This window comes from Mustela erminea, chromosome 18 (genome assembly GCF_009829155.1).
Source record: "Mustela erminea isolate mMusErm1 chromosome 18, mMusErm1.Pri, whole genome shotgun sequence".
Classification (NCBI taxonomy): domain Eukaryota; kingdom Metazoa; phylum Chordata; class Mammalia; order Carnivora; family Mustelidae; genus Mustela; species Mustela erminea.
The window spans coordinates 35,656,731-35,682,899 of record NC_045631.1 but is presented as its reverse complement, the minus strand read 5'-3'; the positions used below and the strand labels follow the sequence as shown (position 1 = coordinate 35,682,899).

At 43.3% G+C, this 26,169-nt stretch overlaps 2 protein-coding genes across 16 annotated transcripts in view; one reads left to right on the top strand and one right to left on the bottom strand.

Annotated features, from left to right (window-relative positions):
* The first annotated feature begins 160 nt into the window (after positions 1 to 160).
* Positions 161 to 4,711, top strand: LOC116578509 (nucleoside diphosphate kinase B). The gene is made up of 5 exons (XM_032322949.1): positions 161 to 303; positions 580 to 708; positions 1,695 to 1,796; positions 2,617 to 2,729; positions 4,454 to 4,711. Exons 2-5 carry the CDS (start codon positions 583 to 585, stop codon positions 4,569 to 4,571), a joined length of 459 nt encoding a protein of 152 aa, XP_032178840.1. The 5' UTR covers positions 161 to 303; positions 580 to 582; the 3' UTR covers positions 4,572 to 4,711.
* Positions 4,712 to 11,068: 6,357 nt separating this feature from the next.
* Positions 11,069 to 26,169, bottom strand: part of MBTD1 (mbt domain containing 1) — a 68,074-nt gene continuing 52,973 nt past the window's right edge. For 9 of the 15 annotated variants that reach the window (XM_032322935.1, XM_032322936.1, XM_032322934.1 and 6 more), the window contains 6 exons: positions 23,533 to 23,680; positions 22,583 to 22,665; positions 21,900 to 22,134; positions 21,327 to 21,404; positions 17,442 to 17,633; positions 11,069 to 12,239 (listed from right to left, as the gene is read on the bottom strand). In XM_032322935.1, the coding sequence (XP_032178826.1) occupies positions 12,121 to 12,239; positions 17,442 to 17,633; positions 21,327 to 21,404; positions 21,900 to 22,134; positions 22,583 to 22,665; positions 23,533 to 23,680 (855 nt within the window). In that variant the 3' untranslated portion in view covers positions 11,069 to 12,120. Of the gene's footprint in view, positions 12,240 to 14,797; positions 17,286 to 17,441; positions 17,634 to 21,326; positions 21,405 to 21,775; positions 22,135 to 22,582; positions 22,666 to 23,532; positions 23,681 to 26,169 lie in introns of those variants that run through there. The other 6 variants (XM_032322939.1, XM_032322940.1, XM_032322938.1 and 3 more) reach the window with 5 other exon arrangements.

Genomic DNA, 26,169 nt, shown 5'->3' with positions numbered 1-26,169 from the left:
GCGGCCCGGACCGGCTGAGTTCCCGCCGCCGGGCAGCGCCCCCTCCCGACACTTACCCCTGCAGGACACCCCACCCCCAACCGGGAGAGGAAGCCACTTCCTGCTCCCGAGCCCCCTCTCCTCCTCGCCTGCCCGGGGCGTGGACAGCGGTCTCGGGCCGCGTCGGCCTCGCGGGTTGGGCGGCGGGGCGTCCGGGGTGTGGCCGTCGCGCGTCCCTCCTCCCGATCGGCTCCCGGCCCCGCCGCTCGCTCCACGTCTTGCTCCACGTCTTGTCTCCTGCCCCGCCGCGCAGCCTGCTTCCCGGTAAGGCGCTGGGGGCGCTTTTCCTCGCCGCCCCCCGGGGACCCCTCCCCCGCCCCCAGCGGACGCGCTCGCCTCTACCCCCTCGCCCTCCCGCGGGCCCTGCGCCGGGTCCCCTTCCGCGGGGCGGCGGCCGGCGAGCTCGTGTTCCCGAGGAGCGGACGGAGGGGTCGGAGCGCCCGCGGGGTTGGGGGCGGGGGGAAGGCGCGGGCCGGGGGAGGGCGGCCGGGGTCCTGTGTCCCCGAGGCCGCGGGCCCTGAGCCGACCTGTCGCCCGCAGGCCATGGCCCACCAGGAGCGCACGTTCATCGCCATCAAGCCGGACGGCGTGCAGCGCGGCCTGGTGGGCGAGATCATCAAGCGCTTCGAGCAGAAGGGGTTCCGCCTCGTGGCCATGAAGTTCCTGCAGGTAACGCGCCCCCCCCTTCCATACCCCGCTCCTCCGCCGGCTTCCCACCGCCGCCTCCCGCGCCCCGAGGACCTCCCCTTCTCCCCCTCGCGGCCCCTGCGGCGATCGCGGCCCTGGGGCCAGCGGGCACAGGCGCCCTCGCAAGGTTAAGCGGAGGTGACATGACGCCCGGGGAGCAGGGCCCGCGGGGAGCAGAGGAAACTGTCTCCCGGCCCGGCCACGCGGGCTACACGGGCCACACGTGCCCACGGTGCGGGCAGACGGAGCTCCCTCCGGTTTAGGGCAGAGCCCGCTATTTCCACACTTTACATGTGGGCCACAAATCTGGACTTTTGGGAGAGGTACTGAAATCTTAACCAAGCCCATCTGGGATGAGGAGAACATTCTCAGTTAGCGTGTGAAATGTTGCAAAGGGAGCTAGAAATGGGCCAGAAGAGTTGACATGATCTCTCTCAGACGCATCTTCCTCAAAGGCAGCCAAAGCTTAACACTCCACATCCAGATTCTCAAACCACGTGCTGCTTCTTTTTTTTTTTTTTTAAAGATTTTATTTATTTGACAGAGATCACAAGTAGGCAGAGAGTCAGGCAGAGAGAGAGAGGAGGAAGCAGGCTCCCTGCTGAGCAGAGAGCACGATGCAGGGCTCGATCCCAGGACCACAGGATCATGACCCGAGTTGAAGGCAGCGGCTTTAACCCACTGAGCCACCCAGGCGCCCCAAACCACGTGCTTCTTAGGATGATAATATCCCCTCTAACAGCATGGACATTTTGAGGCTGTCTTCATGATCAGACCAGTGTTTCGGCTACAGAAGTATCAGCGTCGGGGTTTGGGTGGGATTTCGATATACACCTTATGAATGTGAGCTAACATATGGTACAGGACTTGGCGAACCTGTCTTGGCGATGGGGGCTTCTTTGGATGGGACAGTTGTACTTAAGCCTTTCCAGCGTACTTCCTAACGGCGACCTCCTGTTGCATGCCAGGCCTCTCAGGAGCTCCTGAAGCAGCACTACATTGACCTGAAGGACCGTCCCTTCTTCCCAGGGCTGGTGAAGTACATGAACTCCGGGCCGGTTGTGGCCATGGCAAGTGCTTGTGGGGGCCTGGACTGGGGGGCTGGGAACAAGGGCTGGTACAGAGCCGGTCATCTTCCCCAGCCACTCCAAATTCCTTGTTTTACAAATGGAGCCTGCTGGAGTTACTCAGTGAACAGAACAACTAGGAGAAGCAGAATCAGACCTTAGAAAAAGTTCTCTAGTCTACGGCCATACCACCCTGAACGCGCCCGATCTCGTCTGATCTCGGAAGCTAAGCAGGGTCGGGCCTGGTTAGTACTTGGATGGGAGAAAAAGTTCTCTAGGGGCCCCGTGGTAGAAATGGAGCAGTCTCTTTCCTCCTCTGGCATTCATGTCCAGCTGGGAATGAAGAGGAGTAGAAAGTTCAGGAGGGAGGCACTGAAGTCGGGCCCCGATTCTCAGAGGACGGCTCTTGGTTCTTCCTGTTCTCCCAGGACTGCACCTAGGCTTCCGTGGGAATCCTCACCATGTCCTGTACTAATGTCCCCCGACTCTTACAGCCCGATCACTGGCCTCTACCCCTTCATCACTGTTTGTTCTCCTGCTGGTGGCTGCCTGAGGTTCTTCCGTCCTGTTCATCTTCCTCTCGGGTGGGAAGTCCCCAAGTTGGGTAGCGGGGTTCTCTGTATGGGAGTAGTATACTGGGCATGGAGCCTGGAGCATCACTACAGGCCTCTGCTGTCTAGTGCTGGGGCGAGCTGCTTAATGGGTCATGGATGGGTCTGCCGGAAGCGAGCCCTGAGGCGGGGGGGGGGGGCCAGGTGAAGGTTTGTACCGAGGGGTCCCAAGTGACAGATCTGATGCCGTTCCTCTTTCCAACTGTTCCCAGGTCTGGGAGGGACTGAATGTGGTGAAGACGGGGCGGATGATGCTTGGGGAGACCAACCCAGCGGATTCTAAGCCAGGCACCATTCGTGGGGACTTCTGCATTCAAGTTGGGAGGTAAACCCTAAGGACGTGGATGACTTTTTCTCAAAGACACTTCAGTGGGGGTATGAAGCTTGATTGGTGTATCCCAGATTTAGGAACATTGGGACTTCTAAAATTAGGTGGTGGCGATCACTGGTGGAAGTTTCTTCCATAGTTACTTCCCTAGGCTACCTAAAATTTTACCTAAGGCCTTGCACAAGGGATCTGCGTGCGGTAGGTCCCGTGGGACACATCAGAAGGCGAGGAGTGTGGGGAGGGCCTCGGCCCTGCTCCTAGTGGTGCAGTGGCCGTGGGTGGGCCACTTAACTTTTTGGTTTCCTCACTGTATAAAATTTGTGGCACCTGGGTGGCTCAGTGGGTTAAGCCTTTGCCTTCGGCTCAGGTTATGATCTTAGGGTCTTGGGATTGAGCCCTGCATTGGGCTCTCTGCTCAGTGGGGAGCCTTCTTCCCTCTTTCTCTGCCTGCTGGTCTGCCTACTTGTGATCTCTGTCAAATAAATAAATAAAATCTTTTAAAAAAATTTGTACAAACACTTGGTACAGAATTTTAAGATCCAAATGGAATAAAGGGATTTCAGGGAGCGTGAATATTTGGGCTGGGCTTTGCAAATGAGTGTTGCAAGAAAACGCAGCAAAAATGGCCCTTGATTCTGTCTAGTTTGGTTATTGGTCTGGTTATCCCTGTGTTTCAAAATTCAAGAAGGAATTTTTTGTGGCAGAGCAGTCTTGGGGTACAAGCCCTGTTTTGGAAATTTGGGAGTATAATAAAGTTGAGCCAGGGCATACTTTTGATCGAATACATATATAATTTTATCTATTTACTTATTTTAAGAGATAGCATGTGTACAGGGGTTTGGGGAGTGGGTGGGGGAGGGGCAGAGGGAGAGAGAGAATCCCAAGCTGACTCTGCTGACTGCCCAACTCCCGTCACTGGGCTCGATCTCAACGACCCTGAGATCATGACCCAAGCCGAAATCAAGTCAGATGCTCAACTGACTGAGCCACCCAACCCTCCCCAACTTAATATTGCTTTTAAGAGGAAATACTTTGGGGATAATTCAAGTGGCAATTTGGCCAAAAAGGTCTGTAGTGACCATCCTTTGCCTTAGCCATAAACAGATTTTGGCACTTGAAAATGTGGTAACCTCGGGGCGCCTGGGTGGCTCAGTGGGTTAAAGCCTCTGTCTTCGGCTCGGGTCATGATCCCAGGAGCCTGGGATCAAGTCCCGCATCGGGCTCTCTGCTCAGCAGGAAGCCTGCTTCCTCCTCTCTCTCTCTCTCTCTCTCTGCCTGCTTCTCTGCCTGCTTGTGATCTCTGTCAAATAAATAAATAAAATCTTAAAAAAATAAATAAATAAAATGTGGTAACCTGGGGTGCCTGGGTGGCTCAGTCAATGAAACGTCTTGACTCTTTTTTTTTTTTTTTTATTTGACAGACAGAGATCACAAGTAGGCAGAGAGACAGGCAGAGAAAGAGGAAGGGAAGCAGGCTCCTTGCTGAAAAGAGAGCCGGATGCGGGGCTTGATCCCAGGACCCTGGGATCATGACCTGAGCTGAAGGCAGAGGCTTTAACCCACTGAGCCAGCCAGGGGCCCCGAAACGTCTTGACTCTTGACCTTAGCTCAGGTCTTGATCCCAGGGTTGTGATTTCAAGTCCATGTTGGGCTCCATGCTGGTTGTGGAGCCTACTTTAAAAAAAAATAAAAATGTGGTAACTAGTAATTGTTTTTCTTAGGAACATCATTCATGGCAGTGATTCAGTGAAAAGTGCGGAGAAAGAAATCAGCCTCTGGTTCAAGCCTGAAGAGCTGGTGGATTACAAGTCTTGTGCTTTTGACTGGATCTATGAATAAAAGGCGGACAAAGCCTCAGTCCCCTTTGGCCCCACTTGATGTGTCCCTGGACACAGCTCTTCATTCCAGTGACTTGGAAATAATAGAATCAATCTTTCTTTTCTAAAACCTACTTACCAATAAAGCCTTTGGAAACGGGTGCAACTTCCTCTGCTTACTTGATATTACCCTAGACGAGATGACTTGGTTCCTTGGCTTTCATAGCATTATCCAGAACAATAATGCTTGCTGCTTGCTGTGGAAGAATGATCTGACCCTTCTCAGCAAAGTGCTAGACTCTGGGAGGTAGAGTAGAGAGGCTGAAGAGGACAGGCGTGGCACTGACCGTGTGTCCAAACTAAAAAGGAAATAATGAAAATATCCCGGCCACCTTAGAGGATGTAGAAATGCATATTTTTGTACAGTGAATTTGTTGAAGCCCGGGTGAAACACAGAGTAGTCAAGTTGTCCAGATTTACATCTTTGTTGACTGATCATTGGGCAAGTTACGAGGAAGTTGAAGGCTAATGACATCTGTAACATGAGAATCACTGCTGCACTGCAGGTTTAAGAGAAAGAACGTATGTAGTGCCTGGCCCCAGGTAAGGTGTGCCTTGCAATCCTGCCCTACTTCTTACTCTTCCCTGGGGTGAGATACTTACACCTGTTTTCTGGGCTACATGCAGTGAGTGGCTACAAGATTCTTACTGCCTGCTTTTAAGGTTAGTTTCCCTGGATGGCACAGTTGTATGGTAACACCAAATAGTACCCCTTACGATAAATGATTACTATCAGGTTTATTAGACTGGAGTCTGGTTTAAAAATTTGAGTTTTATAGGCTACCTGGCTCAATTGGTTTTAAGTGTCTGACTCTTGATTTCAGCTTAGGGCATGGTCTCAGGGTTGTGAGATCGAGCCCCGGGTTGGACTCTGGACTGGGCATGGAGCCTGCTTGAGATTCTCTCTCCCTCTGCCTCTGCCCTTTTATTTATTTATTTTTTAAGATTTTATTTATTTATTTGACAGAGATCACAAGTAGGCAGAGAGGCAGGCAGAGAGAGGGAAGCAGGCTCCCCACTGAGCAGAGAGCCTGATTCAGGACTCTATCCCAGGACCCTGAGATCATGACCTGAGCCGAAGGCAGCAGCTTAACCCATCCAGGCGCCCTGCCTCTGCCCTTTTTTATTTATTTTTATTTTTTTTTAAAGATTTTGTTTATTTATTTGACAGAGAGAAATCACAAGTAGATGGAGAGGCAGGCAGAGAGAGAGAGAGGGAAGCAGGCTCCCTGCTGAGCAGAGAGCCTGATGCGGGACTCGATCCCAGGACCCTGAGATCATGACCTGAGCCGAAGGCAGCGGCTTAACCCACTGAGCCACCCAGGCGCCCCTGCCTCTGCCCTTTTAAAAAAAAATGGAGATGATAGAAATATGTGGGTTTATGAATAGCTGTTTTCTGCTAGGCATCTGGAGAAAGCTTCATATGCTAGTGGCACATAAAAGACTCAAAAGACACAATATTACTTTTTTTTATGCATATGGGTTAGACGACAAGACAATGACAAAAATACATTGACAGTTTGGTGCAAAAACTGTCAGGATTATAGCTTTAAGTCAACAGTTCACAAGTTTTAACATTTTTCAACTTCACATTTAATATATTTGTACATGCTACATGCTCTTACCATATTAAGTAGTTTGATTATTAAAGTTATGGATGGAGCAGGCTCACGGATCTGCATTTTATTTTATTTTTTATTTTTATTTTTATTTAAGACTTTGTCAGATAGAGTTCAGACAGGTAGAGAGGCAGGCAGAGGCAGAGGGAGAAGCAGGCTCCCTGCAGAGCAAGGAGCCCGATGTGGGACTCGATCCCAGGACGCTGGGATCATGACCTGAGCCGAAGGTAGACGCTTAACCAACTGAGCCACCCAGGCATCCCCGGATCTGCATTTTAAAAATTATTTTAGAGAAAGAGAGAATGAGTGGGGGAGGAGGGGCTTCAGAGAGAAGCTGACTCTCTTCAGCTTGAGAGTCTGACTTCAGACTCTCAAGCTGACTTCCTGCTAAGCTGGTCTTGGGGCTTGATCCCAGGACCCCCAAGATCACGACCCGAGCCACAACCAAGAGTTGGACACTCAACTGACTGAGCCACCCAGGTGCCCCATCGGATCTGCATTTTTTTTTTTCTTTTTAAAGATTTTATTTATTTACTTGACACACAGCACAAGTAGAGGGAGCAACAGACAGAGGCCGAGGGAGAAGAAGGCTTCCTGCAGAGCAGGGAGCCAGACGTGAGACTCAATCCCAGGACCCTGGGATCATGACCTGTGAGCCCAAGGCAAACGCTTAACTGACTGAACCACCCAGGTACCTCTGCATTTTTTAAAAAAAGACTTTGAGAGAAAGAGAGAGAGAGAGAGAGGGAGAGGGAGGGAGGGAGGAGCAGGGAGGAGGGGCAGAGGGAAAGAGAGAAACAGACTCTCTGAGAGAGAGGGGGGGGGGGGGAGAAGGAGCAGGGAGGAGGAGCAGAGGGAAAGAGAGAAGCAGATTCCCCGCTAAGCATATGCAAGTTCCCATCGCGGGACCTGAGCTGAAGGCAGACACTTAACTGACTGTGCCATCCAGGTGTCCCTGGATCTGTATTAAATTAATTATTTAATATTTCACCTATTTGTGAGAGAGAGCACACAAGCAGGCAGAGCAGCAGGCAGAGGAAGCAGCAAGACTCCCTGCTGAGCAAGGAGCCTGATGTGGGATTCGATCCCAGCACCCTGGGATCATGACCTGAGCTGAAAGCAGATGCTTAACCACCTGAGCCACTCAGACATCCCCAGATCTGTATTTTAATGTGTCTGGAAGTCTTGCAGTGACTCACGGGCTGAGATACTTGGATGGACAGCAGTTATGGGCTTACTCTGTGTCAAGGCTAGTCTAAGGCTACACATATGATTTATAATCCTCACAACTCCTAGGAGATTGGGCCTAGTAGCCCCATTTTACAGCTGAGGAAATGGGAGTCAAGTTACAGAATCAACAAGGATGGTTTCAGTGAAAGCGGCTGGCTTCGGACCCTACGCTCTTGGTCACTGTCCCTCACTACCTTTACCTTTAGTGAAAATTTTGAGTTTGGAGGGTAACTGAAATCTAACTTGGCGTGGGCAAGTTGAGAGGAATGGTGTGAACTTTGGAACAATTACTGAACGAGAAAGGGTGGACTGTGGTGAGATTAAAGTTACTGCCTCTGGAGTAAGTTTGGATTTTGGACCTCATGCTATCACCCAGCTAAGTGTGTGAGAGCAGACACCTCCTTCAGAACCTTTTATGCGTTCCAGACTTTTTTTTAGGAACGCATATTAAACGCACTGGCCTCAGTAACAGTCTGCAAGAAGAAATCCTTTACTGTTGTCCCTGGATCTCACAAGGCTGGATAACACCACAAGGGTAAAGTTAGTTTCGGGGAAACACTTGGTTCTCTCAGAGCTTATGTTCGGCATAAAGCATACCAGGAACCTAGTTTTCCCAATGGGCATGTAATGGTTTCAAGAATAGTATGTGTATCTCAAAGCTCATGGAACTGTAAATGAGAGCCAAGCTGGGAATTCCAACATACTAGGCAACCATGGAAGCCATTTAAGGGAGAAAGCAGGGCAGAAATTAGGATCTACTTTTTTCTTGCAGTGTGTTAAATTTTTCTGAAGTGTGATGATGGAATTAACCCCAGAAGTCCCAATCCATCTGTTATCTCTTTTTTTTTTTTAAATTTTATTTATTTATTTGACAGAGAGATCACAAGTAGACAGAGAGGCAGGCAGAGAGAGAGAGGGAAGCAGGCTCCCCGCTGAGGAGAGAGCCCCATGAGCCGAAGGCAGCGGCTTAACCCACTGAGCCACCCAGGCGCCCCCATCTGTTATCTTAACATCCGTAAAATTATCTACAAACTGCTTTATTTTTTAGTAAAGTTGGATAATTTACTAATGACTTAGTTGTTGGTAAAGGAGGGTGGCTTGCATTTCTTCCTCATGGAAACAGCCAGAGCCAGCTGGGGTCACTTATTTACATCCTATGAATTTTGTCTGCTGTTGAGGTTAATAGAGTTTAAAAAAAAAAAGTTCCCCAGCAAGCACACCAATCCTCTGCCCCCATGTTCTAGCTACAGTGATGGACTCCCCCCAAGAGCAGTCCACACCCTCTCTGCCGTGTCATGGCTTGGCCATGTACCTTTGTGCAATCCTGGCTCAAACGCAGCCATGTCCACACAGCTCCCCGCATACTGTTCCTCCCCTGCCAGCCGGGAGTAAATGTGCCTGCTTTCCCCTCATCAGGTCACAGGTTCTGTGAGGAAGGAAGGCACCTGGCTCGCCTGTAGAAGGCCACTCAGTATCTTGAAGAAAAAAGGAAACCCCTCAAAGACCAAAGTGTATTAAAGAATTGCTCCAATACAACTTAACTTTAACGTTTTATTTTGTGTAAAAAAGGGCAATTTAGTGAATTATTTTCATCTTGTACACAAAGTTATAATTTTAATGCTTTTCACATCCATGCTGAAAATTTGCAGTTTGGTAAAAATGAAAGGAACATAAGTTTCTCCGAAGGAATTTTTCACGCCATTATATACACTTCATGAGAAAGTCTCAAATACTTCCTCAGTGATCACAAGTTACCAAGAAAATAAAAGATTAAATTTGTACAGATATTGATCTATATATCAAATACATACAGAAATGATGTAAAAACCTTATGCAGTTTACTTTGACCTCTGTCCTCAAAAGATTTGCCCAGGGACAGATGCTTTTCTTTTGTATAAATGACTGTGGCTTTATTTAAAATATGAAAATCAAAGGAAGCAACCCAGTTTCATCACAGTATTTTTAAAATCCCTTCCCAATAGTAAAGGATCATTACCAAATATATAGCACCATAATACAAGTATTGATGGGAGAGGGTATTCACATCACGCAAAATTAATATAATAAAAACAAACAAACACTGAAAACCCGTGTTAGTATCCGTAGAATAAGAAGTTGATAACAGCTGTAGCTTTCCTCATACACAGCAAGGAAAAGGTTAAAGAGTTTAAACTACCAAAAATCCCCAAATAATTCTAAGAGGAGAAAAATGAAAACAAACCCAAGGTCAGCAGTACATTTTGAACCGTAAAAGAGAATGGGGCTATTGGGTCATACGACTGGAGTTATGGCTAAGACATGACTCTCCTCTGCACTAACTTGTTTTCTGTTTATCAGCAGCAGGAGTTAGAGCCTGAACAACGAGGAGGGCTTCAGACTGTGTTGAGACCACAGGAAGTCCTTGCCAACCTTTAACTGTTGATCATGGGATCAAGACAAGAAACATTTCACGAACAGGTGGGACATTCAAAGACACTCAGAGCCTGGTTTTGCTGTATGACTGGAAGCTTCTAAGACCTGGCTAACAAATGAGCATTGCGCACAGAACTAATTACCAGGCTCCAAATCAAATCCCTCCTGATTTTCCCCAGTTCCCCACAGGGCCCCTAAGCCCCAGGTATGGCCAGGCACGCCCTGCAGCTCCTGTCACGGAACCAGAGCCTGAGAATGAAGACCATGGTTAAGCCCTGCTGTGGAAGTCTTCTTCTAGGCTTTACGTTTATGGGAAGATTCTTAAAAGTTAAAGATTTGGGAAGTGTGAGGATGTCACATTTACAGTAGGTCCCTCTCAGTAAGGTTGTTTAAGATAAATATCCAGTAATTTAACAGCTGAATTCACATATATTTGACACATGAGAATCAACTTGGCGTTGATATGATCTGCATTTATGCCCCTAAAGAGTCAGTATTAAGAAATGTTGACATGCGATTCCATACATTCTTACACTATAAAGTAACAAATTTTACTTCCAGTAGCAACTACAAAACCTTATGTTATTAACCCCTCTTGCATAGAATGAGGTAAACCTGTGCGTATTACCAATGCTATTATTCCCAAAAGTAGAGCAATATTTTAGAAAATAAATTGCTGGTTTTTAATGTTCTATGCATTTTAAAATTCAAACAAAAATCTTACCTAAAATGGTCTCCTGGGGCTTTCCATTACCATTTTTTTTAAAGCATTCCATAGGCTGAAGGACTTTAGAGGTTAATCATTTTGATTAATTTCTAATTAGCCCTACCTATATTCCAGAGGAGATGGTCAATGTTACCACTCTGAAGAGGCCAGGCTAAGACCCAGAAGCACTTCTAGAACAGATGCAATTAATTCCTGAGAGTTTAGTTTATGAACCTCACTGGTAAACGCTAGAGCTCTCTCATTCAGTCACAACTCAGAAAGTTAGAAAAATGCAGAGAGCAAACCTTTCACCAATTTACCCTTGTATCCTTTTGTTTTTTAAAGGAAGCCATGTGAATTTTAAAGTAGGGAATGTTTGAAATGGTCCAAATCAGTTATTACTGTTAAAATTAATTTTGAATACAATTAAAAGACAACTCATTATATATATATATTATATATATAATATATATATATACCTATATATATATGGAATTTTAAGAAAATTAAATTCTCTTTCAAATTAGTTTTTTTTTTTTTTTTTTTTTAAAACAAAGCCAGGATAGTTAAAAGCAGAGCTGGAATGATTTTGAATTCTAAACTGATTTTTGGCTTTAAACAACTTTTGATTTGATTCTACTGGTTATACAGAAGAACATCTGTTTTGGGGTGTGGTTATATTAAGTATTATCTAACAGAAGGAGGGAAATGGCAGAGAACTGATCAGAATCCCTCTTGTGGGGTGTCTTTAGTAAGGAAAAGAAAATGAACGAAGGACAATATTATACTTTCCCCAACCCCTCAACGTGTACACTGAGATCCTGTTCATCTGGTCAACCATTCCAGTTTAACACTTTAGTGTTAGGATAATTTTAATCATTTTTTAATTAAAAGAGAACATATAAAAGTATCAGAGTTCTTCCAGTTTCATATAGAACTCCAAATAAATTTTCACAGAATGAAAAACATTTCTGTACAAACATTTAAAATGGGCTACAACAAAATGCCACCAAGCGGATTTAATTCCCCTTCCATGATCTATGTGGTGATGAACCCTCCACGAGAGGGGGGCTCAGTTGCATATTTCTGCAGCAAAGGAAGCTGGAGATGTGACTGGCCTAACTTCTAAAATCCCCAAAATTTCCCAACAGGTACCAAAAAAGGTTCATTTGTAATGACAGTTCATTTGCATTTACAACTATATCCTTCTTAAATCATTTCCTTCAATCCTGCTACCTAAACTTTAATCTTACCAAAAAGTTAGAATTTCAGTTGTTAACAATGCACATAAATCCAAACTTGGAAAATATTACAAAATTCTTTCAAAAGCTTCAAATACAACACAAAAATTGTCCATCTTTATAAATTGAAAAATTTCCCCCCACGACTAAAATAGTTTCCCCACCCACCTGAAAAATCTGGAACTGAAATTTTCTATGTTTAGCAAAATGTCCCAGTAGAATAGTCCCGCTGTACAGCTTGAGGGATTATAAATCAGTCCTGTGTAAAATTCTTCCCCTCCCGCCCTCAGTTTTGGAGCCCTCTCAGGGCTCTTGTTTGATGTAGAAGTTGGCAGAGCCATTGCTTTCCTGATCAGATGCTCCTTGGAGGAAATTATAATCCTCTCCGTCTATCAACTCCTCCTTCAGCTGCAATGTAGTCACTGCATGAAAGGGATAAATGTATGCGATGTTATTAAGCCTTTCTAGAAAATGCAGATTACTTTCAGTCTTCAGGTTCCACTAACTTTACATGTCTTCGATAGCTCTAAAAATTAACCCCCCAAAGTAGGAACATTTAATTCATTTCAATTTTCAAAGTATATCAGCAGTTAAGGAAAGTTCCATAAAGGAACTGTAAGATACTGCACGATAGACATCTTCAATGAAATGGTCAAGATCATGGCACTAATTTGGCAAGAACAATTAGAATTTCTCTTACAGTGTAGTATTCACTTTTATGTCAAGGTCTATACAACAATGATATATTTCTCACATTATTCTGAATTATAATATTTAAAATGAGTAACAACCCAATAAATAGGACTTCAATGCAGTCTTATTATTTCCAAGGAGTACCTTTACTAAAAAGACTCCCTGCAGAAAAAAAGATATAAATTTGATAATATTAAAACAGTGCTTATAAATAATACAAAGATTTCTATCATCTATAAGATGGGTATTATGTATATATGTAATTTACATATTTATAAAAACAAATGATAACTGATATTAGATCCCCTGTATTAAAACTAAAATCACTGGAAAAATTGAGTAATCATTTTAGGCAAAACGAAACTTGTCTGACATTGGCAATGAGAAAATCACTGGTGCAGAACAGTGAACACTGCCAATGGCATCACCTGATGGCAGTACTGCCGGAGTCCTTATCTGAGGACCTCCTTTTTTCCTTTTTTTCCCCCAATTTTAAGTAGGTTCCACACCCCACAGGGGGCTTGAACTCTTGACCCTGAGATTAAGAATAGCATGTTTTACCCACTGAGCACAAACCCAACAGTATAGGCAGTCCTCAATTTATAAACAGGTCATATATCAGGGGGTCTTCTGTGGACAACTATTTTCTAGTTTCCTTCGTTTTTTTTTCTTCTCCAGTTTCTCAGTTTCTAATATTTTCAGTGGGGCTTAGATTTCTTTGCAGCCACTGAAGTCATGCTAGTTAGTCAGAATCCTTAGGGACAGGAGGGAGGGCAAAGATGATGAGAAAGAGAAATTTCTACTTTGGGGGGCCCAGCAGTAGCCTTGGGCAAAAACTTCAGGCTGTTTAATTCTGAGATTTTCCTATCTACGTCCCTACTTTTTTTTTTTTTTTTTTTAAAGATTTTATTTATTCATTTGACACAGAGAGATCACAAGTAGGCAGAGAGGCAGGCAGAGAGAGAGAGAGGAGGAAGCAGGCTCCCCGCGGAGCAGAGAACCCGATGCGGGACTCGATCCCAGGACCCTGAGATCATGACCTGAGCCGAAGGCAGCGGCTTAACCCACTGAGCCACCCAGGCGCCCTACGTCCCTACTTTTTAAATAAAAAATTATCTAACTACCAACCTCTCAGAGACGTGTCCAGGTTTCTTAAAAATGTTACTGTTTAACCAAAACTGACTGGTCAAATTCCAAATAATTGAAAGGATAGGTGATCCAGCATGGTAACAGTGATGCTGATTGGAATCTAATCCCGTGGTGAGCAGGGCTAGTTTCCTTTTCCAATTTCTTCAGCACACAGATGTGTTCCATCAGAGGTCACAAACTGTGTCCTTCCTGCTCCCTGGCCTGTGTCCCATGGTTTTTTTGAATTGGACTGACTGCTCTGAGACAAGAGATTTCACCTAAGACCTGGGAAAGCAGGCAGACTTGGCACAGGGAGGCCAGCCATCTCCAGGGGCTGCGATCGGTGGGAACTCTCTGGCTGCTGTGCTCTGTAGCTGGGCAGCCTGAGCCTCCCTCTGCCACGGTGCCTGCCACAGATGTGGCACAGATGTGGATGCACTGCGTGTGGCCCCCGCTCGTGCTGGTGAGCTCATGCTCCCTGAGAGCACCCGTCTGCTGCCTGCAGGCACGAGCTCCAAATAAAAAGTGCAGACTTCTTGTTTCTTCCACTGTGGATCTTTCCATTGTGATTGGAAAGACGGGATGAGCACATACACGGGATGTAAACTGGGAACTGCTTATATAGAAAAAAGTTCAATTTATGAGAAGAATTAGGACTCAGAATATTTAGATAAGTAGTGAGCTAAGCTTTCATGAAGTACTAACTAGACAGTGTCACCATGTGGAACCATATTAAAATGGTTACAATTTTACTTTCTTATTTTTAAAGATTTTACTTATTTTTCCGAGAAAGAGTGAGAGCGCGGCTCATGTACCCACAAGCGAGGGGGAGAGGGAGAAGAAGACCCACTGCAGAGCAGGGAGCCCGATGTGGGACTCCATCCCAGGACCCTGGGATCATGACCTGAGCCAAAGGCAGACACTTGACCAACTGAGCCCCCCAGGTGCCCTAAAATGGTTACACTTTTAGAGTTAAACAGTATAGTCATAGAAAAATGTTTTCCGTCCTAATCTTAGTTATAAAAGGTTAGTTCCAAAAATACTGGTTTCTGGGGTGCCTGGCCGGCTCAGTCTGCAGAACATGCGACTCTTGATCTCAGTGTTGTGAGTTCAAGCCCCACAGTGGCTGTAGAGGTTACTTTAAAAAGAAATCTTAAGGTCTTTGACACCTTACTCAATAATTTAAATAATACTCTTTTGAGAGATGTCAATTCATTTCATTTTACTTTGGTACTTGTTTTGGTAATGGTGTTAAGAAACTTCATAGCCCAAAGACAGAAAAGTGAATACACTATGCCTAGAATAACAACAAAACAAACACGAATCTCAAACTGAAACTCAAAGCAAACAAGACTATGTAGTTCTTTTCTTTGTAAAAAAAAAAAAAAATTAAAAATACTTTTATGGAGAGTATCAAGTATATACTAGTTATCTTTTAAATCTAACCAACACACATTAATTGTTAAGGACATTTGAACAATGCTGTGAAAATAAACACATAGGAAAGAAAAACCCCAAGTTCATTAAAGGTGCAGTACCCACGATAAAAGGTTGGTTGAAACCGTATCTTATTATAGGATGGTCAGATGGCTACATGAATGAAAAAAGAACTTGGGTGCTTCAAGACCAAACACGTTCCATTCAAACCGATGTTACTTTTTTTGTTTTTTTGAAATGTAAGAAAGGTAAGCTGAGATTCTAAACAGTTCTGAAACTATTTGCATTTACTATTAACAATGAATTTCTGGATTATGCTTCTATACATGTTAAAATATGGAAACAATGTGCTTAAAATAAAGTAACTTAAGATAAAGGTGAAACTGTTCACTCAGATGTAGAATGCTTTCATGCAAAGTTTCACTGTTTTCATGGAACCTAAAATAAAGCCTGTCTGGTGTCTTCAGGCTAATCATTTCTCTTTTCCAGGCCTTATTCTCAATGAATGATGGATGAAATAAAATAGACCCTGTGGCCAGATGCCAACTTCCATGCAAGTGCATCTCCCGAGTGCCATTTTTTAAAAGGAAGTCACTTTGTGGGCTCTACTCACTAACATCTCAAGAGATAAGCTAATGGAAATAATATTTTCCTAGCTAGGATAGTCCAGAAATAATAAAGTCTCAGTGGCTAATCAAACTACAGCTTTCAGGTAATTAAGACAGGGAATGTAGTCCCCACACACTTTCAGCAGAGAAAGATCACACCATGTCCCAAGAGATGTGCCCCCAGCTGAGGTGGCACTACAGACACTGGTGGAAGAAGGGCATCAAGTAGGAGACCCCCTGGTTTCCATCCCACGCGTCTACGCTGAGTTCTTGGGTCTTGCCAATCCTAGAAGTTCTATTTTACATGAATCAGTAACCTCTCACAGAACCTGACACACACCCAAGTTAGTCCAATGCTTAAAGAAAACACCTAACACCCAATAAAAATTCAAACATATTCAGAGCTCACAATATCTATAGTTAATGACTTATGTTAAAGAAGAGTATGTCATAAATAACAAGTACAAAAACAAAGTCAGAGAGACAAACAAGAGAAACTGAAATGTTCTTTAGACTTTGAACGTTTTTCCACTGAGGAGCAGATAAACTTAAGTTTGCAGTCCTAGTCTATTTTTTTAAATACAAAAAAGGCATAGTAATTTCCTCTAGATGTAAGGATATCAGAGTGATCTTCAGAGAGACAGACTAGGAAGGATGAAGATGACCCAATACACTGGTAGGGAGGAAAAGCTAAACAACAAAAGGCAAAAGGCCCCCCCCCCAACCTCCCACAAAATAAAACAAAACCAAAATCCACACCCACAAAAAGCAGCCAAAAACACCCCACAAAAGCCAAAACCCCAAAAAACTTCAGACATAAAGGCATTATCAAACAGAGGAAGAAGAAGAAAACAGAGCTAGGTATCAAGTCCCATCAGGGTTTCCAACACACAAACATTGTGAAGACCGCTGACTGAATAAAACCACGGAGTAGCAACAGGTAGGATACAGCAGAACACATGCCAAGGCCTGTAGGACTCAGGCAACGAAGCCGTCTCTCCCGACTCACTCCTGAAGTTCATCACAAGCAAGTGAAGCCTCTCAGGCACTCTATGATAAACACATTTGCTCTCAGCAACTACGAAGGGCTAAACCTTCTGCAGTTTTCCTTACAATGTACTAGCTTGGCCAGATAAATTAAATTCAAATTAAATGTCACTTACTGAATCGGTGTAAATACAGAAACATGAAGTTATGGGAATAAATTTTACTCAAATTCAACACCAAAATTATACAAGAATTTAGGTCCAAGTTCATGTTATTCAACTAGTGGCGGTCACAGTGTTACCACCAGACCCCAAATTCCACAGGAACACAAAACACATCCTTCCTAGTGAGTGAGAGACGAAAAGCCTCATCTTTGAGTCTGATTAATCAGGCTGATCCCTCATGGTGTCCTTCTCCCCCAGGTCACACCACATGGAATTCTGCAATGGAAAATGTTCAACTATTTTAATGAAACCATGGAACAGTACAAGTTGTCTCACAATTCCACCAACTGAAACGATGAGCTTTACCTTCATGTGAGGCTCAAGAAGTGGTTTAAAAGAAAATAAAAATCCCTCCCTGATGATTCAACTTCAGTGAAGTGACTCCCAAGGACTAGTGAAGATGAAGTTTTTAGTTGAAAAAAAAAAAAAAAAAAAAAAGAAAAATTTAATGAGTCAGCATCTGTCATGCCGGACCATGCTTTGTCTCCCACCGCCCTGCCCAGACTTTCAACCCCTGTAGTACCTGTGGTGCGGAGGGGACTATTACCTGTTTTGAGGCTGGGACTGAACTCTCGGCTAGTGCTGGGAGGTGGGAAGGCCTCTGGGGCTGTCTGTGCTGGAAGGGTTCGATATGGAGGAGGAGTCAACTCTTCGTCACCAGAGAAGCTCCTCCGCACCCCACCTGTCATGGGCAGGCTCGACAAACTGACAGGCTTCTTCCCAACTGGCATCTTCCTCTCTAAATATCAAGTCAAACTAAAGTAAGCTTTTACTTACATGTGTGGTAAGAAAAGTGCATTATAACTAGGAAAGACTGTGTTGCATAGGATACTCTGGAAAGAGAACCGACTATGCAAGGTCTGTATTTCTGGAAACAAGGACTGTGAGGGTGTGTACCTGTGGGGGTGTATGTTCAGGGTGAATGATGGGGGAGATTACTTCTGGTCTCTGAGAGCCTGGGGATCCTGGCTCCCGACTCTTACATCAACTTAAAATACAACAAGTGGGGCACCTGGCTGGTACAGTCCGTGGAGCACACTACGACTCTTGACCTCGGGGCGGTGAGTTCAGGCCGCATGTGGGGCCGAACTCGCAGTTTAAGTTTTTTTTACTTAAAAACAAAATCTTAAAAAAATAAAATGAAATAAAATACAACAAAGCAAAATGAACCACCTAGAACATTTGGTGTAGAGAATAGCAGGCTAACTTCCTTCAAGAAAATTTTACCTTGAAGGAGGCTGAAAATCCAATGGGAGAGAGAGAAAGTTTTAAAACCCCACTTGTTAGGTAGCATTTCACTGCCATATAAGGTGAAAGGATTGGCTTTTGGGGAGAATTGAATGGCTGAATCAATGTATTATCTAGGTGGCAGGATTTACTGATATGAAATGTGCTCTCCTACCTTTCGGATTACAATCCAGTCTTTTAGAAAACACAATTCTTACTCTGAAAAGCATTTCTAAAATTTAAAGCTTGTTGCCTGCAAGTACTTAAGCAATCTAATTTCTTTTGAAACACCTTTTGGTCATAGTTTCATAAGCAAATATAAGCCTTTGAAGATTTATACAATGCTTTCACCAGCAAAAAATATTCTAAACTTTGCAAATACTGAGCCAACATATTGCATTAGTCAGGCTGAAAGCTGAAGGATACTTACATACTTCTGGGACTATAAACTGTATCTGTTTTCTTCCAGAGTATATGAACGATCAAAGCAAGAGCAATCAGAAATTATGCTTCACGAAATCAGGACTAAAAGATAAATCTAAGTCAGACAGTATTCTTCTGTAAAGTGGTCTGGAGACTAAAGCCAGTAGTGAGTATACATTCAACTCTCAACTGCCGAACCAAAATCACATGCAGCAAATCATTGAGACTTTTCCTAATGTATGACACACTCAGAGGTAAAACTCCAAGGAGGATCTCCAGCTCTCTACTGCTTCTAACAGTCCCCTAAAGATGGTTCAGAAATTAGTGTGCTGGGTTTCCAGCTCTAGAATTACCAAACCTTGAAAAAAATAAGGCTTTTCATATTGGACAGACACACGCACGCAACTGTCTATCTGATTCTCTTGGCAGAACACTATCGTTATTTAAGAGCACTGGTCAATGATTATCCCTTTGTAGCATGAACACAGATCACTGCAAAACAAGCTAGAACAATGAAGCCAATCAACTATTTCTGCTAAAACAAAACAAAACGCAAAACAACCAAACAAAAAGCAACACTACCAAAGAACACACCAATGGATGATTTTGAGTACAAAAAGACTGAGGAGCCAGAAGATGAAACCAAAGAGCCCGAATACAATAATCTGTAAGCAAACTTAAAAAGAGAAGAGTCTGTGGCTGATCTGCTAATGATACTGCATGCAATGGTTAAATTACATTTATGGACTCCAAATTCTTTCCTATTTGGACAAGTCAAGTTTTGCAGGAAAAATGTCTAATGAACTACCTGGTGAGCTATACAAAAACAATAAAGGAAACAGGGAGTTACAATGAAGACCGCTGCTTCTTCACTCATATGGCACTGGAATTCCTTAACCTCAATTCCAAAATTCAGTTTTCCTATAAAACTCTGGCAACAAAACCAGACCTCACTTGGTGATACTCTTTTTAATCTTTATTTGGCCCATTTAATGTAAACATTTACATATATTTTGCTTCCAGAAAATGTGCCAGAGTCTGGAAGGGGTGTTATGTAATATATGCTACGCTGTGCTTTCCTGAAATCTGAAGAATTCTGAATTCCAAAACACATCTGGTCCCAAGGGTTTCTAATAAGGGACTGTGGGCTTACTGTCCTTTTCCTTCCTATGCCCAAAGGACGATTTAAAGGCATGAGATGATGCCATAATATTAAGAGCTCTTACAAAACATTACAGTTAAAGAACACGGTATATTTACACATAAATTCATTTCCCCAGCTTATCAAGAAATGTGGTACCATTAAATGTCCCTATAAACTGGCATATTGATACTATCATTTCTTTAGTTTCGTACTTCTTCCCATGTCCCTGGCCCAATTAATTCAAAATCGTTAAACCCCTTAAGGTGGAAACAAACCCACAAAAGTCACACTGAGGGAGACATGTGAATGTAAGGGAGGCATGTGTACTCAATGCTCAGAAATTATTTCTAAAAAATATGTCATGTAATAATAAATGTTCTTAATTCAACATCTTGGAAAGAAAATTCTGAATCTCGGTCTTGCCCAACAGAAAGTGAAAAGGCGGGCTAACACAGCCTGTGCTATCCAACCTCACAGAAAGCTCAGTGACCATGCATGCTACGGTTAGTCCACTGACAAAGTCTCCATGTGAATTCTTCCTCCTTGTTTCCGGAGGCATGGGGATTGCTTCGATCTGCCTGCCTGGCAATGTTCTCTAGAGTTCTTTCAGATGAGTATCGAACCTGACAAGCAGCTAGTGGGAAAAGCAACTGGACAAACGGGAGGCCTGTATCTCTGATATAAAAGAGTGAGAGAAAGGCCTGGAGGTTATCAGTGTTGAGGCGGACGTAATTTCATGCTGGAAGGACACGAGAGCACCATGGTAGTGGCTGGTAGAAATTTTTTGTCCCCCAGTGGGGAAAAAAAAACAGCAACTATAAAACAAGTGACTGTAATCAGAAAGTAAGGGTATGTTTCATTCTTCATGCTGCTCAGTCTCTTGGTGGTTCATGAGACAGATTAAAACTTATCTGAACATATGGCAAGTCAGCTGGAAAAATATGTTTTAGTTTTAACCCTTAAATGTACTCTTTGCTTTTGAAATTATCTTTATATAAAAATAATCTTATCTCAGAATGAAACAGTCCATGAGGAGTGTCATGAAGAGAAAAACCTGTGGCTTCCTATGTGGGGGGAGAAAAGATGTTAAAAGAGTAAAAATTAAGGGCTATCAATATAGTCTATATTAATTTGACTATTAATGCCAATAACCACTCATCATAAGGTAAAAAATAATACAGAAAGCATATTTAGAAAAAAATTTTTAGGACTTTGCTAGCCACCAACTTGAATTTCTTATAAAATCTTATTCTAGAAGGAGAGTTTTGATTTGTAAGGATGGGCTTCTTAGGCTCTAAGTCACTGTAAATATCAAGTGCTTCCCTTTTTAAAGTTTTACAAAAAAGATTAAAAAAATTAATTTTCAGTAGGTTTATATATTATTTCGAGAACTATTTGTGCTCTCTTCTTCACCATACATGTTTTAAAATATTACGGTGATCATTTTTCCTGCCCACTAAAATAGAAGTGTTTCTCATTACTGAGGTTTGCCTTTTATGGCATACTGCACCTTTAAGCAAAATACATAATGCACAGTCACCGGCTCTCACAAGGGATGTTAGTTTCTGTGTGAGAATGCTGTGACCCCAACTGGTTAACAGCTTAGGAAATGTATATAAACACCATGTGGTGACCCACTTTTCTTATGTCCTTTGTATTGCTGGGACTTAGCCTTTTTCTTCTGTTTTGAAGAACCTGATTGGCTTTCTCTTGACGCTGAAAAATAAAAGGGAAAATTGGTACCAGATAAGCACTCCGAGCTCACATCTCTAGATACAACTTAGATGAATTATCTTTACCAAAACCATTATGCTTATAAAAGTACATGATGCTTAGAAAATAAGGGTGCGTGTTCCTGTAAAACCCATGATACCAGACAGATTCCATTACTGATTCAGTAAGCACTTATTTTGTAAAATACACTGTAGCCTATCATTTCAAACTCGTTAACACAAGTCCAGCTGCATTGGGTGGCTGCTCTTACTCTGGTGTTTCTGTCTAGAGTCATTATGTAACTGGTTACTGGGTTCACACTGCGGTGGTACCCATGGTCTGAGTGATAGCGTTGTTCCGTCTTAAGATCTTACCTGGCAACCAATCAGACAAAGGTATATTCTTGTCCTGTGAGCTCACAAGATGACTTATGTGAAACAGTCCTCTGTAGAATTGCTGATTTTTACAAAAGGACACCTTTTCTGTATACCAACTTACACTGTGAAGCCGGAGGCTGTAGCTGATATCCAGTTAACTGACACCACCCTACAGGATAGAGGTCAGGGGACTCACAGTCTACCCACTGATCGTACTCTTCTTCCCATCCGTCAAAGTGTATCCTCAAGAGACGATGAATAATTCGAGTTACTGTGGCTACACATATTAACCGTGGCTCCATGAGATCTACTGCTTCTAATTTCATTCCTACACGAAATCCGTGATTTGGAACATCCTGACACAGAAGAAGCAAAACATTACCACTGGTGAAAAGAAGGCAGCACGAGTCCACTATCACCAAGAAAGAGGGGGGTAAAAAAAGCACAATGTAACCAAATAACCCAATTTAAATAAACAAAAAAACCCTAAAAAATTCTTTAATTATTAAAACATATGAAGGTGAATAATCCATTATATGTTAATAAAAAAATTTAAAAATTAAAAAATAAAACACATGAAGGTGAAGTTACATAAGAAACTAGTTGGAAAACGTATTCATTTCTATTTTACTCGGATTAAAAATGAAGCCAACTTTGAAAATGAGCTTCATATCCTAGGTAAAGAAAATATATTGTTTTATTACTGTATATTTGTTAATCAAAGACACTTTGATCAACAGTGATTTGCATTTGCGAGGCATCAAAAAAACTCCACATAATTATTATGCCATTATTTCAACTTACCTTATTAAATAGTTTTACTGGTGCTGCAATGGAGCCAGTTTCCCTGAGGTAGTCAAACCATTTAAAAGGAAGTTTTGTGTAACCTGAAAAACACACCTCATTTAACTAGCAGTTCATTTAAAATTAGCGAAAGATTAAAATGTAGATAAAAAGTTAACTTAGTATACAGAGAGCTCAGATTTTAGATTATATAATAAACTCTTGCTCTAATATATTCAAATGCAACCATTCCTCCATGTTATAAGGATTTTCTTTCGTTTCTAGACAGACATAGGTACACCTTCTCACCTAATTCAAAAGTGTCTCTCTCCTGTCTACCACAAGAGTTCCAGAATTTTGCATTTAAAATCCTAGACTTAGGACAATCTAACATTTCATACTTCACAGTGATACTTTTCTGTCTTTCCAAGAAAGAAAATTGGTTGGGGAAATACTATTTTTACAGACCTCTGTTTTAGTTTCCCCCTCTTCTTTTCTTAAGAGAAAAACCCAAGGCTCTGATACCGAAATTAGGAAAGACACTGGTTAAGCCTTGGGAGATATTTAAGGGTATGCCTCTTTTTTTTTAGAGTCACATGATACTCTAAAGATGGAAACTTGCTTTCCCTCAAAGGCTTTAGCCTGTAGCTATTTTTAACAAAAGTTTATGTGTGCAATTACCTATCTCATCATCTCAATAGGGCTTGGAGAATACCAATTCATATTATAAAATGTATAGATGCTCAGGAAAAATTCAAACTAATATAATTTATGAAAGCTAGCTAGAATACAGTGCTTTATATTTTTAGAGCACCCCACACCTCTTGTGTATATGCACGTTTATCTACATATATGCACGTATCATAGGTTCACACAGCACCAAATCCAGGGCTGGGTTAAATGATGTCAATAGATACCATGTAAAAAGAAGGCAAGGATGAAGACCCAGTGTACATATTAGGATGAAGTACCTCTAGGTGGAGTAAGTTCAATCATGTTAATTTCACAGAAACCAACAGGGAAAATAGAAGGGGAGGTTGCATGATAACAGAACCAGTCAGATCCATCTGCTGCTTCTGAGCCATCGATCCCAATCATCAGGAATCCATCAGCCAGCACCTTTCAAATTAAGAGAATTCCAAGTATGTGAAATTAGGTACTACTATTATAAAAGCAACCCTTTAAACTGACATTCTAAAAGAAAGGAAAATCTATTACATAATGGGTCTCTTCAAAGTGAAAAACGCTTCTTCACTGAATTATGTTACTAACTGAAATGATAATGAAAAACCTCTGTAGATTGCAGTATGTACCAGAACAAAAGCAGGGTTACACAGAAGTGACTTCAGAGGTCTAGGACAAATTGTGCCTTTGCCAGTGGCTAAAGTGCTGGCTGCTGTGGCCCCATGAAACAGGGCTGAGTGTTCGTCTCCAATTTAACTGTCCTGTCTCGGTGAGCTTTGAGGTCCCATTCATCTTAACTTTACTTCTTTCTTCTGATTTAGCACACAGAGTTTTCCCAAACCTTTTCCAGCTTCGTCAAGCCTCTGCTTTAACTCTCTTATGCTACACACACCCATGTTCCTTTCTAACAGAAACTAAGGTCACCCTGTGCAAGGGTTCCCATATTCCTTTTTTTGCACCTCTCTTTTAAGACGTGGTACCCTACACCGCAAGACAAACTTTTCCATCTTGTCCTATTACTGCTGGTACTTTGCTCCAAAAACACTATTTCTTATCTTCTAATGTCTCCCAATTTCCATTACACTTAAGCTATTAAAGATACTTTGTTTTGAAACACGGAAAAGGTACAAGAATAGTAAGATGAACTCCTAGACACTTCACCTAGATACCCACTTGCAGGTATATACTATGTGTCTTTGCAGTCTGATCTGTCCTGATCCTACTAAAATGCTAAAATCACCAGTGACCAAGTCTGACCAGAGGGTGACCAAGTACCTTTCCTCCAACTCGCACCCTCCTCAAACCTCAGTGTCCCTGAAGTATTCCTACACCTGCTGACTACTCTCAACTTTCTGAAACGTTTTCTCCCAGACTCTCATTACATTACAGTCTACTACCTGTTCCTGTTGGTGGTGTCCTTTTACCTCCAACCCTTACATTTCTGATCTTGGACCTTTTCTGTTTTGGCGATGTCACCTACACACATTGTTTCAGTAATCAACCTCCACGCCCACAACTCCTCTCCAGGTCTGCTGGAAGTTTGTGTCCCTTGCAGGGTCTTAGTCCCGCCTTTTCCCTGTGTGCTAAACACACCCTCTGAGAGTCCATGCAGGGTGTCAAAGCCAGCTTTAAAGGTGAGCAAGCACCAGGTCCCATGACTCCTCCTAAAGTTAGTTCTTCTATCTGTACCATCAACTCTCTTTCCACTACACGGTATGAGAACTGCTTTCAGCTTTCCTCTTTGCCAGTTCCCGTCTTACACAGCTTAACATTTCATTGGTATGACCTCTGTTCACATCAGGAATCTCTTCCAACAGAGCTGTTCACCAGAGAAAGCTCAGAGGGCCTGACCACATATTCAAAGCCTGCATGACTGGGTGCCTGGGTGGCTCAGTTGCTTAAGTGTCTGCCTTCAGCTCAGGTCATGATCCCAGCATCCTGGGATCGAGCCCTGCACTGAGCTCCCTGTTCAATGCAGAGCCTTCTTCTCTGTCTCCCAAGGCCATGGCACCCCCGCTCCCCTGCCAGCTCATGTCTATCCCTCTCTCAAATAAATAAATAAAATCTTAAAAAAAAGAAAAACCAAAACAAAGCCTGCCTCTCCTGGTTCCACATTATCTTTTAGTTTCTATCCCAAAGTGCCCTTTTTCCTAGTTGTTTCTACTATGTTGGATATGTACCCAGTGAGCTTCCTCTTTGAGTTTAACAACCTTGCCTACACCTTTGGAAAGGTCTACCCTCACTCCCATAGGATTCCTTTCCCATTTTCTAACTACAGCTGACCAGAGTGGGGACTAGTATCTAACCTTAGAGGACCAAGCCAGAGGCTGGGCTCAGCTAGACTCTCTCTGGGGATTAGGATGGAACTGCTGTCAAGTCATGGGCTGGAGCTGGAGCTGGAAGCCCGTCACAGGGAGTGGAGCCAGCAGCCACACACAGAGATTGAGTGGGCAGAAGCCACCCACAAAAGTGAAAGAGCAGAGAAGAGGTGGGACAGAGGCCCTGAGAGGCGGAGAGAATTGCACTGGGTTTACGGCTTTCCGGTTCTCATCCTGCATTCTTGCATGTCTATGAGACTGCCCTGGCCTCAGGGTAACTTTCCTAAAGCTAACTTGAGTGGGTTTCTGTTCCTTATGAAACAGAAGCTTTGGCCGGAATACTCAGCACAACCTGTATTTTTGGGGGAGGGGGCAGGCAGAGCAGCACGTTCACAGGGGAGGGGAGGAACAGAGGGAAAGGGAGAATCTTAAGCAGGCTCCGCTTGTGGAGCCCAACATGAGCCTTGATCTCATGATCCTGAGGATCACGACCTGAGCCAGAATCAAGAGTCGGACGCTTAACCTACTCATCCACCCAGGCGCACCTCAGTGCAACTCGTTTGATGTGTACCGTGTGAATGACCTGTCTCTTCCAAACCCAGCCTG

Bases quoted from the DNA above. Each gene is read 5' to 3' on its own strand.
- LOC116578509 (XM_032322949.1), top strand. From the start codon at position 583: ATGGCCCACCAGGAGCGCACGTTCATCGCCATCAAGCCGGACGGCGTG. The intron at 1,797-2,616 runs GCAAGTGCTTGT...AACTGTTCCCAG, and splicing joins CCGGGCCGGTTGTGGCCATG to GTCTGGGAGGGACTGAATGT. The intron at 2,730-4,453 runs GTAAACCCTAAG...TGTTTTTCTTAG, and splicing joins TTCTGCATTCAAGTTGGGAG to GAACATCATTCATGGCAGTG.